Genomic DNA, 16,218 nt, shown 5'->3' on the forward strand with positions numbered 1-16,218 from the left:
GGCCCTCGGGCGGGGGGGGCCCCGCAGGGGCGGGGGGCAGCCCCAGCGCGCAGGGCCCACACTGTTGGGGGTGCGAAGCTGGGAGGCCGCCGCTCGGCTGCCTCCGGGGCGGGGCGGCCCAGCTGCGCCCCGCGGGGGGAGGGTCGCCCGTGCCTGACCTCGGGCGGCGGCGCTCGGCCGGGCGGGCCCTGCCTCCGCCCTGCCGGCTGCTGGGGTCGCGCACAGTGCACCGCGCGGCCGCCCTGCCCCCTCTCTCCGTGTAGTGCGGCGGCCGAGCAACCAGGGCGCCCCCGGGTCTGGCCCGTCTCCACCGAGCAGCGGGTGGGGCGGGGGCGGGGCGGTGGCGGCCCCAGACAGCCGGCTGGGCGACTCGAGGAAGGAAGGAGGGAGGGCGGCGGTGGGGGTGGGGCGGGGAGGGAACATCCTGTCTGCGCCGGGTGCACCGCAGACAGCGCCGCGCGCCAGCCGCCCAGACGGCGCGCGGGGCTGGGAACGCCGGGCGCGCGCCTGGGGGGAGGGGCGCGCGCGCCAGGCGACGGGCCGGGGTAGCCCTCGGGAGCCACAATAGTCCCTACGGCGCGCGCGTCCCCGAGGGGCTAGGAGCCGCGAGGCGGCGGCCGTCCCGCGGGCGCGGTGCCGCTGCTGGCTCCGTTCCCCTCCCCCCGCCCCTCCGCCCCTCCGCCCTCGCTCTGCCCCGGGCGGCCGGAGACGGCGGCGGCGTCTGCGGGAAGCCGTGTGTCTCCGCAGTGACGTGGGCGGGCCGAGGACTCGGTGACGTCAGAGGGCTGTGTGTAGCGATGTGTGTGGGGTTCGGAGCGGCGCCGGCACAGCCGAGGGGAGCGGGCGAGCGGCTGCGGCGGCGGCGGCTGGCACAGGTGCGGCCTCGGCTCGCTCGGGGGACGCGGCGGGAGGCAAGGGGCGCGCGGCCCCCGGGGCGCCCGACGGCAGCGCCGGGGGTAGTGGGGAGTTAACAAAGCTCATCGGGCTTCCTGGGGCGCGGAGGCCGGAGTCGGGGGTGCGGATGCGCGGGTCACGGGTGAGGTCGGAGTCCCGGGGGGTGGGGGCGCGTGGCGGGTGTCTCACGGCGTATCTTGTCTCGCTGATGCCGGGTGGTGGGCAGGGGCAGGGCGCTGCACTTGACCGGAGCCATCGGGACCCCGGAGACCTGGGCGCCAGTCCCCGCCCCCCCGCCGCCTGTCTGTGCTGCGCGGGGATGCCCCGGGCTCGACCCGGTTGGTCGGCGCCCAGCGGCTGGGGGATCCCGGCTGGGCTCCCCACCCGCCCCTCTCTCTTCTGGTCCCGGGCGGGCGAGGGAGGTGCAGCCTTAGGGGTGCTGAGGTAACACCCGAGAACTTCCCGGGGAGAGGGTGCACGGGGGATTTCCAGTCTTCCCTGCGGCCCACTCAGCGGGGTGGTGTGGGGAGGGCCCTGGGGGTGTTCCGAGACCGCGGGGGGGGGGTGCTCCTTTTCCTCCACTTCCCACGACCCCCTGGCACGCCCCGAGGCGTCCCGGGTCCCATCCTCCCCACCGCCTCCTCGGGTTTGAGATGGGTGGGTGGCTTTGCGTGGGCCGAGGATTTCAGGGTTTGGGGGCTCCCCCATTCTAGGTCTCGCCTCCTCCCCTCTTCCTTGGCCAGCGTTGGCTGAGGTGTTCCTGTGGTGGGCGAAATCAGTACGTTGGCTAGTGGCCTTGGTCCTTAACCCTTTGGGTCTGTTTTAAGGTAAATTCCTCGCAGTTTGGGAGGCAAAAATTTCTATTTATTGGGATTCCTTTTGGAATTTCTCTCAAGAAGGAAGTGGAAGAAGGATCTTTTCTTTTTTTCCCTCTTCCTCCATTTGCATTCTTTGTGAGGTCTGTCTGCCTTGTGCTTTTTGTCCCGGATTAGTCTTGTTCAAGGATGGAGATTCCCAGGAGTGGAGTCTGTAGCTTTTGGCTTCCATTAAGCAAATTCTCTAACCCTTTAAAGGGAAAGTTAATTTTTGCTTACAGTCATTCCAGAAAAATAGCCTACACTGACTAGATGAATTATGCACTTAAGATTGTAACTTACATATTGGTAGGTATGTTAACTAGTATCTGATTTTTTTGGATGAAACTGGTGGGTTTTTTTTTTTTAATTGAGAGATGAAGTAATAGGTGATTTTAGCTAAAATGGCATAACTGAGAAAACCTTTAGTATTGAGTTTTGGGTGAGATGATCTCTTTAAGGTTCTTCCTGTTCTGAGTAGGAGTAACCCTCTCCCTTTTGAGGGATATTATTGCAACCTTTACCCATTCTCCGAATTGCTTTCCTATTTAAGTGAAGGTACTTCTAGTTAACTGGTATTAGATTTAAAGGAATCACTCAAGTGTCACCTTTGGTAAAGTGAACTCAGTTTAAGATTAAGAAACTATTTTCAAACTGACCCTTTGGGCTCTGGAGCAAATTCAAATGTAACTATCCCCCAACCCCCTTCTCTTCCAGATTAATTAAAAGAAGAATGAACAGTAATCCTGAAGATAACTGGGCAGTTTTTCTTTAGGTTTCATTTTTAATTGTAGAAGTTCAAGTGGAGTCAGAGACTTCTTAACTGGTGTGAGGATTTATACAAGCCTTCATTTTGTCCACACAGACCAACAGATCATCATTTTTAGAGAAGATACTTTTTTCCCTCCTTTTTTGGTGTCTTTGGTGCCAAATACTAAATTTGGGTGCATAATTTTGACTCAAGTAATTGCATAAACTTTTCGGGTGTTGTGCTTAAAACCAAACCAAACTATTGCGTTGAACTTGGACATCTTGAATTGAGAGAACTGGTAACTTTATTTTAATACGTATATCTGAAGAACTTAAGAAAACAAAGGCTTCCTCGGAAGTGTGCCTCTTAAAATTATTTTCTGTGTTATTAGACAATAAGAAGTTTTATAGCACTTGCAGTGAAATTATACTTGGAGTATAAGCAGAACCAAAACAAAGTTGCAAAATCTATTGAGTAGTTTAGGGAGGTCTCTTTGGAAATTTAAATTTTCTGTTTGAGTAAGTTACCATAAGTATTGGTATACATTGTGTTTCTCTCTTCAAATAAGCAACTAGTTAACAATGCAAATCTCAGACTTACTTATTTAACACAATAGTTTTTAGCAATGGAAAACCTACAGACAAATTTTTCCTTGGTTCAGGGCTCAAATAAAAAACTGAACGGGATGGGAGATGATGGCAGCCCTCCAGTGAAAAAAATGATGACAGACATTCATGCAAACGGAAAAATGATGGTAAACAAGATGCCAACTGTAAAGAAGGAACACTTGGACGGCTATGAAGCGCCAATGGAAACTGATGAAGAGCATGTCAAAAGAACCTGTGCCTCTGTGCCTGAACCTTTACATTTAAATCCCAGTTTGAAACACACTTTGGCACAATTCCATTTAAGTAGCCAGAGCTCTCTGGGTGGACCAGCAGCATTTTCCGCTCGGTATTCCCAAGAAAGCATGTCACCTACTGTGTTTCTGCCTCTTCCATCTCCTCAGGTTCTTCCTGGTCCACTGCTCATCCCTTCTGATAGCTCCACAGAACTCACCCAGACTGTGTTGGAAGGGGAGTCTATTTCTTGTTTTCAGGTTGGAGGAGAAAAGAGACTCTGTTTGCCCCAAGTCCTAAATTCTGTTCTCAGAGAATTTTCACTCCAACAAATAAATACAGTATGTGATGAATTGTACATCTATTGTTCAAGGTGTACATCAGACCAGCTTCATATCTTGAAGGTCCTGGGAATACTTCCATTCAATGCCCCGTCCTGTGGGCTGATCACATTAACTGATGCACAAAGACTGTGTAATGCTTTATTGCGGCCACGCACTTTTCCTCAAAATGGTAGTATACTTCCTGCTAAGAACTCATTGGCCCAGTTGAAGGAAACTGGCAGTGCCTTTGAAGTGGAACATGAATGCTTAGGCAAATGTCAGGGTTTATTTGCACCCCAATTTTATGTTCAGCCAGATGCCCCGTGTATTCAGTGTCTGGAGTGCTGTGGAATGTTTGCGCCCCAGACATTTGTGATGCATTCTCACAGATCACCCGACAAAAGGACTTGCCACTGGGGCTTTGAATCAGCCAAATGGCATTGCTATCTTCACGTGAACCAAAAATACTTAGGGACACCTGAAGAAAAGAAACTGAAGGTAATTTTAGAAGAAATGAAGGAGAAATTTAGCATGAGAAATGGGAAGAGGACTCAATCCAAGGCAAGTTTGTTTTTTTTAATAGCAACTTTGAATAACGGTAATGGTTTACTTTGAAATTAAAAGTCTATTTAGAATATAACTGTTAAACTATTACTACTCATGCAACAACAGGAGAAACTCATCTAAATAATATGTTATGTTTGTATTACACGTTTTAGGCTATAAAGTGCTTTCCTGTATGTGTTCTCATTTGATCTTCCAAACAACCTACTGAGAGAAGTGAGATTATTCCCATTTTACAGATAAAGAGAATGAGGCTCAGAGAGATCAAGTGGCTTTCCCAAGATTATATAGCCAGGGAGTGGAGGATTTGGGGCTTTTCAAGCCATGTCCTTGTTTTCACACATCTTGCTTTTTGATGACTAAATCAGTTGTTTTCCTAGGACTCAAGATAATTTACACTTTGGTGTTATCTCTATTTGCAAATGATATGATAGGTAGCCCAAACAACTCTGGTGGTGGGCTCCAAACAGCGTTTTTTCAAAGGTATATTTAGGACTTCTGACATTGTTTCTGTAATTGAATATTCAGACTTGATCAGTACTGGAGACAAATGCAAAAGACAGATTTATCTGAAAACTTCGTGATTCTAGTCACCAAGAATTTTTTTTTAAAGAGAGGAATAATTTTAAAAAATTATGGCAGCTAGAAAGATTATTTTATTTTTTAAATTAAAAAAAATTATTTTATTTATTTATTTTTGGCTGCATTGGGTCTTCATTGCTGCACTCAGGCTTTCTCTAGTTGCAGCGAGCGGGGGCTGCTCTTCCTTGCGGTGCACAGGCTTATCATTGCGGTTGATTCTCTTGTTGCAGAGTGCGGGCTCTAGGTGCCCGGGCTTCAGTAGTTGTGGTGCGTGGGCTCAGTAGTTGCGGTTCATGGGCTCTAGAGCGCAGGCTCAGTAGTTGTGGCGCACGGGCTTAGCTGCTCCGCGGCATGTAGGATCTTCCCGGACCAGGGCTCGAATCTGTATCCCTGCATTGGCAGGCGGATTCTTAACCACTGCACCACCAGGGAAGCTCAACATTATTTTAGATTAAATAAACATTAATATAAAAACGTCTCAGCAAAGAGATTTTAAACTTATTTTCCCACCGCATTATCTGGTAGGCTACACTAGTTCATTCTAAGAGTTTGAATGGCTGGCTAATAGATAAGATTTAGGCTATTAAATATTCAGTTCGTTGATCTGGTTTTTAAATATTTGCGTACTTGCTTAAAATCAGTATAATAGCTAACACTAAGTGTTTAAAATGTGGCAAGCATTGTTTTTGAACAGTTTTACACGTACAGTTTTATTTGATTGGTACCACAAAAGATTGGCCATGTTTCATCTTAGGAATCTAATTTTTCCACTATTAATTAGCTTTTATTCCTTGAAATATCTCTGCCCTTTCTGCTTCACAGAAGTATTAAATGACTGAAGTTTATTTACAGCAAGATTAGAGCTTGGGCAAGAAACTTAAGGTTTCATGGCCTGTGCTTTAAGCCTTTCAGGTTTTGAGGGAAATTTAGTTACAGTGTAGTTTTAAGACAGTGATTTGCTTCTGAAGCCCAATGAAGATAATTTCAGACTTGAATTCAGGGTAGTTTGCTACTTGCTGATTCCAAACCGGTCAGTACTTCTTGGAAATGCCTTGCCTGTGGCTACTAGGTAAGTTTATATTGTTTAACTGATTTTAAAGCAGAATTGACTTTAAGCCAGTTCTCACATTGTTGGACATGCTTACAGCTGGCCTGGTCCCACGCTGAAAGTAGTGTTTAGAATTGTCTGTATTCTCAAAATGTGGAATGCCCCTCTTGACATTTATGATATCTTGCCCTAATGTAACTAGGACTCTCACATGTCCATAGGTGGCCACATTATTTGCCAGATATTCTTGGTCCAATCTTGGTTGCTCTGACATAAGCATTTTTGGGATAAATTACTTTGCCTAATATTCCTGCTCTGTGTTTGTGAGAAAAAAATATCTGAGAACCATGATAAAGGTTAAAAAAAAAAAAAAAAAGGTGATGAATTTACTTAACTGAAACTGAATGTGCTAGGGTTTGGTTAAAATTGAAACTGTCCTTCATCAGGATGTAGTCATTTATTGTCTCAGAATTTATTAATTTGAATTCAGTTTTTATTTGAGGAAGCTGTGAGATTTTTTTCCCCATCTTTTTACTATGTTATGTTTTGCAGTATTTGCCAGCGTTTCTGGTGTGTTTTGTTATTTTTTCCAATTTTATGTGAATTTTAAGCAATTTAAGGGAATTTGAAAATTTCCAATAATCAAACCTTTAAGAAAGAAGTTTTTGGGGAGTTCATGCATAGTAATACATGCTTGCTACTTCACATTTTGAAAATTTACTCCTCAAAACTTGGCGAAGTAGTTCTCTTTTGAAGTTGAGATGAGAAACCGGTGGGTTCAGATGGGTCACATGCTTCTGGTTGTATAACTGGTAAGTGGTAGAATCAGGAGTTGAATGGAGTTCTTCTGACTTCAAGTCTAGTAATTTTCACTCCTTTTCCCATAAGCAAACTCAGTAGCAGAAACTGAATTTTGAGAAACATTAACTTTTCTTATCAACTTACCTTAGTATAATGGTTCTTAAGCTCTCTGTTAACTTGTATGTAGACTAAGGTATTTTACTGGGAAGGGGGCACGGAGATAGTCCTTGGCTGGGGAACATTTTTCATTATCTTCTGTGAGTCACTGAATTGGTTGCCCAACAAACCAAATACATCCAGAGGAAGCTCATTTAAAAAAGTCAAAACAGGCTTTTTTAAAAAAAATTAAAGCATATGCTAAATATATTAACCTCTTATCTAAAGGTCCTTATGTTTAGTGTGAACACTGATGTAATTGGGCATGTTTAGTTAATGTAGTCAGAGTAGGTTTTTGGATTTTAAAAATCCCCTCAAACTCAGTAGGCAATTGTTTGAAATGTAGCAACTGTTGAATTATTTCTAAGGATGGAAATTATATTAGTGATGGTCACCAAACTATTTGCATAACTAAAAACTATATTTACTTTGCATAGTTAGGAGCTATATTTAGATGGGAGAAATAAGTGGTAGAAGGTCAGTGTTCTAAGTGAAGAGCTGACTATTCTTTGCAGACACCAGAGGTATAGTATTTTGAACTCTTTCTCACTCAGGTCACCACAAGAAATAATACTTGATTTTTAGATCTGCCTAGGTTGCTTTGCAAAATGGTGTTATCAAAACTGTCTCTTCATATCATTTTTTATGTTTTTATTAGAAAAATGATTATTGTATTTTATAGTGCACAAATATATGGAAGAATACCATATTCTTGATTCTTTTCCATATCTCCAGTGGGTATTGTTTATTTGATCTAATTCTGATTTTGTTGAATCTTAGTTTCTATCTGTGGAAAAAAGGTTTGCCAAGCAAACTGATCATTTGTAAGTAAAATTTGAAGGGTGATGTTTCCTTGAGATTATTTTCAAGCACATTAGAAAAACCTATTTGTAGTCAACTGATAAGATCATTATAGGTGATTCTTTGCTGTTACAGCATGCGGCTGACATTCTCCAGTTCACTAAGTAAAGATGGATTATGCCTTTATAAATTTTTAGGGGTTAAAATTTAGATTTCTAACATTTAGACTTGACTACTGTTAGGTAAGTAAAATAATACGGTTCTTACTTTGCTTAGGGAAAAAACCCTATGGATTATCTGTGATGCAAATAGATTACCTAAAGATATCAACTTAAAAAGTTTTCCTCTTAAAGCCTATTAATTAAACATTCACTTTTTTTAGTTTTGCATTTTTCTTACAGTTCATTTCTGCGAGGTCATTGGCAATAGTGATAATCCTCCAAAAAATTTCTCCCCTCTTGTAAGCTATTATACTTTTGTTTAGGAAGTGTGTTTCTTAGTACCAACCTAAGTGAGGTAAAGAAATACACTAGAGAGGATGGGTAACTTACAAAGAGTAGTGTTGGGACAAAATGTGTACCAGTAATAATTGTGATAGATTTGATGGTAATCTGTTACATCAGAGGCAGAGTTTGCAATTTATGATTAGCATAAATTTTTATTAAGTGGCTATAAGGTCAGAATCAAATGAAGTATTTGTGCTCATATAAGGGACGAGTATGAATATTTTTTTCTAACTTTATAAAATTAACAACTGTCTTAATGAGTTTTGAGACTTTTTCCTGTTTTCCCAGAATTTAGTTTACTGCTTGGCAGGTCAAAGTTACTCAGTGAAAAAGAAAAAATTTTTTAAACTGAATAAATTTTTGGGAGACAATGCTCCATTATATTTTAGAATATTGGGGATTTTTGGGGAAAAATTATGGTTTAACCCTTAATTAACTTATATAATTTGCAAATAAACTGTTGAATAAGACAACTGATCAAATGAGAGAATGGATTTAAAAGTACTTTGGAAGTTGAGTCTAGAAATATCAGATGGTACTTCAAACTATTACTGAAATATTTACTAATATGTATTTCGGGATTTTTCCTTTCCCCAAACATTTTCTTGATTTATCTAGAATTATCTGAAGATATTTCAAAGTAAGATAACTGAGTGTTGGGCTCAGCTGTATCTCACTTTTAGTTGTTTGTACACAGTAATTATACTAGTTGGATATTTGTTTATTTATCAAAATGAAGTATGCAAGAAGAAAGTACAAAACACGTTTGTTATAAAATATGTTATAAGAAGGAAATTTCAGTGAAATCTTTAGAATGGCTTTGGGAATAGTGCCCCCTTATGGTTTAGGAAATCTAGAGTCTATATTCATTTTATCATTAAAAATTTTTAATTTTTTAAACATTTTAAAATGTTAATATTTTTAAAAAGGCTTCTGATAAAGCGCTTTATCCTTTTGGTCTGAGAAATGGGAAAAAAAATTAAGAAACTTCAAGGAAGAAAAGAAAAAGAATAGGCCTGAATCAGTACATAGTTAGCCAGTAGTGTTCTCATACCTATGCATATGTTATAATTTATACCACTTGGAGAACAAGGAAGAAAGCAAGAATTGGATTAATTTCAATGCCTTTAGAATTCTGGTAGTAGAGAGTGTGGAGCCAGAACTCAATTTGTTCAAGTAAAGAGGTAGAACTAGTTTGGGAATAGTTTTAGTAATGGCTTGAACCTTTATTTTGTCCATGCATAAAATTTGGTCTGTTGAGGTTTCATATATGTTACATATACATTAAAATAATGTAAGGATTTTATTTGACTAAAAAGGCATGAAGAATATATAATTTAAGGTGTGGTTTGGTTCCATCACTAAATAAAGTATTACAGCACCATGCTAGGCAGAAAGAGAAATGAATAGGAAAGATTTAAAGTTAGTTTAAAACTCATTTTGATTCCTAGGCTTAGAAATGGGTCACAGAAATATGTATGTAAAGACTAGTTGGAGGCTCCCTAGGGCAGGAATTCATCTTGTAGTTTCTAAACCTAGAATGTGATGTATGCTTAACAAAAGTTTGGATACAACTGAATGAAAAGTCTTAGTAGCCCTAGAAAGCTACCAGTGATTTTCAAGGAGGAGAAGAGTTTCGTTTTAAAGCGAAGCAGCATTTTGTTTTTATTTGTGGTATTGAATTTATTTTGAGATTTCTAATAGCCTTAAAAGTGCATATTTTGTTTATCTTATGGGGACAAGGAATACAAAAGTTAAAGAAAATTACTAAAGACCAATTTGGGTACGTAATACTACGGCTTTCCATTTTGAAAAAAAAATTTTTTTTGGTGTGATTATGAAAGCAATATAGGCCCATTAGAGTAAATCCTTAAAAAAGTACAAAGAAGAAAACAGAATTTCCTCATAATTTCACCATGGAGTGATAACCACCATTGGAATTTATTCCTTTACGTACGTAATGCTTTGTAAATCTGTGCAAAAGCATCTGTAGAGTGCACAGGTTATTAACTTAAGACCTAATTGTTGAAATAATACATTTGGACAAACTTCAGGACATGTACTTAGAGCAGTGTTTATCAAATTGCAGTTTGTCACCCATGCAGCCTTTCTCATCTGGGGTTCTGTGGGAGGAGAATTAAGCCATAGAAAGGATGGTATATAGTACCTTTCTAAGTCCTTTGGAGAGAAGTTAATTTAATGCATACAGTGGAAGCTTTGCAGGGTTTGGGCTTAATTTTCTTGAGAACCTCAGTTGAGAAGGGTGAGGGGGATATCAAAAAAGTCAATTTACTGGGTCACCAGCATTTTAAAAATACATGAAATAGAGTAAAATTTTTTAAAATGCAATATATTGCACATAGTAAAATTAATTAATTTACATTTTGATATTGTCAATTTATATTATTTGAAGGTCAAAATAATCTGAGATACTTTTTAAAAAGCATCTATGCTGAAATGGGATAGAAAAGCAAAGCCTTACATGTATGTAGATTAAAACTTTTTTAAAAAATTAAGTTATTTTTGGCTGCGTTGGATCTTTGTTGCTGGGCGCAGGCATTCTCTAGTTGCGGTGAGCGTGGGCTACTCTTCGTTGCAGTGCGCGGGCTTCTCATTGTGGTGGCTTCTCTTGTTGCGGAGGACGGGCTCTAGGCGCGCAGGCTTCAGTAGCTGTGGCTCACGGGCTCTAGAGCACAGGCTCAGTAGTTGTGGCGCACGGGCTTAGTTGCTCCGCGGCACGTGGGATCCTCCTGGACCAGGGCTTGAACCCGTGTGTCCTGCGTTGGCAGGCGGATTCTTAACCACTGCACCACCAGGGAAGCCCTAGATTAAAACTTTTTATAACAGATATTTTAGTGAAAAGATGTATATGACATGGAAATTTTCAAATAATTGCAATATTAAGTGGATTGGACACCATAGAATTACAGTGTAAAGAAATTATTTTTCAAGTCCCAGAAATTAACAGGATTTTTATCAGTTTGTTTCCTTTAAGTTTTTTTTTAAATAAATTTATTTATTTTTGGCTTCATTGGGTCTTCGTTGCTGCACACGGGCATTCTCTAGTTGCGGCGAGTTCACAGTGTGTAGGCTTCTCATTGCAGTGGCTTGTCCTTGCGGAGCACGGGCTCTAGGCGTGCGGGCTTCAGTAGTTGTGGCACACGGTTTCAGTAGTTGTGACTTGCGGACTCTAGAGTGCAGACTCAGTAGTTGTGGCTCATGGGCTTAGTTGCTCTGCAGCATATGGGATCTTCCCGGACCAGGGCTCGAACCCTTGTCCCCTACATTGGCAGACGGATTCATGCCACCAGGGAAGCCCTGTTTCCTTCGAGTTTAAGGGAGGAATATCGTACTACTGACTTTTACATGGCTTTGTTTCCATGAAGGATTTAAGAAGAGAGTTGCATATTTTAAGAATGTGACCTTGCTTTTCCTGTGAGAGTTTTTAAGCACTTTAAACCTAAAATTGGCTTTATGAGGTAGATATGATTCTGTAGTGTGGAGGAGCAACAGACGTGATTTCTGCAGATCCATCTTTGATAAGTTAGTGGAAGTGCTTAGACCTTATTGTTCCGGTTTTGCATTAGGTTGATTAATTCTAATAATTACAATGAAATGAGGCACAAAACTAAGCCTTAAAATCTCTTAAGTAGCTATTTGCTACCTTGTAACACTATTCCTGTTTCAGTTGTTGAAACACTCATTCACAGCCTGTTGGAAGTATTGAGAAAACCTGATCCTATTCTGAGAGATTCAGTTTCTTTCAGTAGGAGTTGTTGGCAGCTGTCTGGTAGGGTATCTTTTGTGTCCTTCTGAAATCATTTATGGACCACTTGAATGTCTTAGTATTATACACAATAAAAGGAACCTGGCGGATATATTGGCTTTATAGCGAAGGAGTTGTTGCTTAACTATGTGTTTGGTCATGTGTTTACTAAGGTTGCTAACGATTTATGTTTGGCTTGTACAAAGTAATGTGTATTTAATATGCATTATATTTTACTTTTTATGTAAGCACACCATTATAGGAGGATAGACTATGAAATTTTTCAGTCTACTAGTCCTTCATAAGCTTACTGGCTTATAAATACCAAAATGTAAACATTAATCTTTGTCTTTCTAAGTTCTATTTTAAAAAATATTTTCCACATATTTTAAAAAGATTTAATTCTGATTTTTTGAGGGGACTTTTTGAAATCCCATCAATACTTTGAGATATTGTCTTGATTTCTTTAGTTCATCAATGTTTGTCATTAGGACTTAAAGATCATAATATTAATCTGACACTGTAATTAGAAACTAAAGTGCCACCTAAAATCACAGTTTATTATTGAAGATAAATCTGGGAATTTTAAAGCATTTTGATTTTTGTTTTTGGGGGTTTTTTTTAGTGCAAATTGGAATGTTAGTATACAAAGGGTGCTGAGTGGGTGGAATTGCTTTTGTAACTAGAAAGTGGTGACAAATGCTTATTGGTCTTTTTGTAAATGAAATCAAGTTCTCTAAACTATTTGTCATTGTGAGGCTAATAAGCATGGTACCAAAATACAATGATTCTTTATTAGGAAACCTGATTATTAAAGGGTCATGTGTACATAACACAGTAAGTTGAAATTTAGAGAAACTTGCATAAAACATTTCCTAATTTTTCCTTATTTAAAGTTAACTTCTATACATTTTGGGCTTATTTAAATTTTGCTTTCATAGACGTTATTTGTTGTTTTACGACTTAGAGAAAGAACTTTTGGAATGAAATCATGTGTCTGAAATTTTTCTTATATGTTTCAGATGAGGATGCCATCTGTTCATTTTGTGGTAGATAATTATGGGGAAGTTGGGCAATAGAAGTATTTTAAAATCTTAAGGCTCTAACTTAAGCTACTAAGTGATCTACTTCTCTTCTTTGCCAAGTAATGTAATGTATTCTATTTTAATGTTTAAGTACACGAAGGGAATGGAATTATTCTCATATTGAAAGGTAAAAGGAAAGGCAATAGATGTGCGTATCTTGGTGTCTCATTTTTATTCCTGATCAGTAGTAGCATTATTGCTGTGCCATTTAATTATATTGTTATTTTTTTGAAGACCTAATTTGTATGTTGCCACAAATGCATAATAGATGAGAAAATCTGGCATGCCCGTGAATGTTCTGTTGTATAATGTGTGCTTTTCATAATTGTTTTTAACATGCAGTTAGGATAACTTGTTATAAACGTGTTTATGGCTTACCACAGCATATTAGGTAAAATTAACTCCCAACATTTTATCATGGTTAGTGTTCTGCATTTCCCCATCATTTATATTATTTAATTTGTAGATCTGATCTCTCAAAATACAACCCAGAGACTGTTAGGATTGTTGGTACTTCATTGAACACAAGGGTATTAAATATGAAAGAGACTATCTTGTGAGTTTCCTGGTAGCCGATTAACCTTAAAAAAGGCTACCCTGGGAATTAATGAGCTACACTGTCATTCAGAATTCATTCAACAAATATTTGAGTCCCTACGACATGCCATGCATGGTGCTAGGTACTGAAAATACAAAAGTGATTAAGACAGTACTTGACCTCAAGCTGCTGTTTAAGCAGAGGCGGAATAGCCACTCGTCAGGGATTTTGTATAGGGAGTTCAGACATTACCTAGAGGACTGCACTAGGTGATCTTTAAGGAAGGTTTTTTTAATAACCCCTCCTCTGTGACTCTCTTCATGTGTTGGTGCAAGAATAGGAAACAAAATAAAGGTCAGAAACTAGGGAGGGATGGATGTTTAAATAGAAAGAATGTGCTAGCAGTTATTTAAGGTGGCATTTGAAGTTTAGAGACATCATAGAAACAAAGCTATACTGAGTTTGGATCATGAATAAAGGTAAAACTTATACAAATCAAGCTGTAGAGTTTTAAAATGAACTTGATCAAAATTGAATCAGATTTGAAGTCAAGATCTCTGGCTGAAGAAGTTTAGAATTTGTTATTCTGAAGATTTGACATTCCAGTTATCTGTAATAGGGAAAACTTTAAAATATATAAATCAATTTTAGTAATTTTAATTTAAAACATCTGGAAACAGTTGATTTCTTGGGCAGTACATCCAGAATTGTCTCAGATATGAAACTGATTTAAAGTGGAGCTTTCCATATTTTCTAAATAATGAGTTTAACAAATAACTTCTAAAAATGGAATTCTCATTTAATTTGAGCCAATCTTATACTTCATTGATTTGTTAGAGTGAGCTCACCCCTGCTCATTAACACCTTTTTTATCACAGTGTTGGGGTGAAAATGTTCTGCCTAAGTGAGTTTTCTAGATGATGAAACTACTCTTCTCAGCACTGTGTCTTTTTAAAAACTTTAACCTTTTTTTAAAATGAATTCTAAAATGTCTTAAATAGTTTTCAGTCTTTCTAAATGGTATGTGTATGGTATATATATATATGTATATGGTATACTACAAATTTAAGTATAAATATCGACTATAAGTATGTCATGTTGACCCAAGACTTCTTAAACATCAGTTACTCTGTTGTGATAAGGGTAGGGAACAATTGAGATATATTAAATTGTTTGCCCTGGCCTATGTGTGATAAAGCCCTCAGATTGTGTTGCTTTTTGAATCAGTTTTTGTGTTTGTGTCTTGTAATTCTCCTCTCTCCCTGGGCTGTCAGCTGGCATCTGGTATCTATCATTTAGTATTTCTGTTGCCAGCAGTCAGTTCCCTTTCTAATTTATGGTAGAACTAAGCTGTAGGCTGAGAAACTGTGTAAACAAATGATTGATTTATTTTATAAATAAGCAGTTGCTTTTGCCCCAGATTCTGAACTTTAGAATACTTGATCAGGATTGTGAGGTTTAGAAACAAATTCTACTCTTACAGAGTCTAGAGGCCCTCACTGAATACTCAGCTCTTAAATCCTTTCGAAATGCTCTTCTTTTCGCTATAATCTTGTGCTCTTGTTAGTATTTCAAATTCCTTGCCCAGTAATTCTTAACAAAACATTGATCTCCTACCAATATGTGTGTGTGTCGGGGGAGGGGAGACAAAATATAAAACAAACCAAATGAGGAAGTTAGTAACCACAGGTTATTTATTCTTTTCTATCTCAGTTTCTGAACCTCAATTTTCTTAGCTGTAAAATGGAGATAATTATACCTACTTAATCAGGGATTAAGTAGGTATATATATCTATAGGGATGGGGGGGTATATTCTAGGTAATTGTAACAATGAGAAGAATCAGAACTCAGCGATGCTGCACATTTGCAGAGTACTATTATTTAAAATGGATTTTTAAAATAGATTCCATAAGTATGATATTTGATGAAATCATTCTGGTAGTCCATGTTAACATACACGCTAAAACTGTTCTTGTGATGGGACAGTTCATGTCTCTTTCGGTTTTAAGTGAATACACATGGTACTTTAAGGAAAGACTGCCTTATTAGAAGATGATTCTTAAATAACATAATTCTTTACTAGTCAGTGTTCTCTGGAGGCAGCCTATGGCTCTGTCAAGTAGATACATAAAATTACCCGTCACATCATCCTTCAATAAACTTTTCCCCTTCCACATTTTTCTACAGATAGATACACCACCAGGAATGGAATTACAGTCATGGTATCCAGTTATAAAGCAGGAAGGTGACCATGTTTCTCAGACACATTCATTTCTACACCCCAGGTGAGTGGGTATTGGCTCATTCATTATTCATTCAACATCTATACGTCAGGTACTATTCTAGGCCCTGGGAATTCATTTTATAGTTTTAGGTTTTTTTTGCTAATCAATGGAATGAATTATAAATAGTGTTGAATATTTGAATTAACCTTTCCTGTGTGTTTCTATGTTTTTTTTTTTCCCCCTAGAAATAGGTAATTTCTTTTTTGCTGTAAAGTGAAAAAAATGGAAGTTTTCTTTTTATTTCCTTACTTCCCTTCAAGAAGTAAACCAACTCTTCAAGAGTGTGGTGTGCAACTTTGATATTTTATTTTACTTTTATTTATTATTATTATTATTTTTTACATCTTTATTGGAGTATAATTGCTTTACAATGGTGTGTTAGTTTCTGCTTTATAACAAAGTGAATCAGTTATACATATACATA

General features: G+C 39.3%; 1 protein-coding gene across 4 annotated transcripts in view; it reads left to right on the forward strand.

The window, feature by feature from the left end:
* Positions 1 to 694: 694 nt before the first annotated feature.
* SKIL (SKI like proto-oncogene) overlaps positions 695 to 16,218 on the forward strand; it is a 33,332-nt gene continuing 17,808 nt past the window's right edge. Inside the window, exons 1-4 of one of the 4 annotated variants that reach the window (XM_032630946.1) lie at positions 770 to 875; positions 2,466 to 2,797; positions 3,161 to 4,222; positions 15,697 to 15,794. In XM_032630946.1, the coding sequence (XP_032486837.1) occupies positions 3,185 to 4,222; positions 15,697 to 15,794 (1,136 nt within the window). In that variant the 5' untranslated portion in view covers positions 770 to 875; positions 2,466 to 2,797; positions 3,161 to 3,184. Of the gene's footprint in view, positions 876 to 2,149; positions 4,223 to 15,696; positions 15,795 to 16,218 lie in introns of those variants that run through there. The other 3 variants (XM_032630945.1, XM_032630947.1, XM_032630944.1) reach the window with 3 other exon arrangements.

Source organism: Phocoena sinus, chromosome 4 (assembly GCF_008692025.1).
Source record: "Phocoena sinus isolate mPhoSin1 chromosome 4, mPhoSin1.pri, whole genome shotgun sequence".
NCBI lineage: Eukaryota > Metazoa > Chordata > Mammalia > Artiodactyla > Phocoenidae > Phocoena > Phocoena sinus.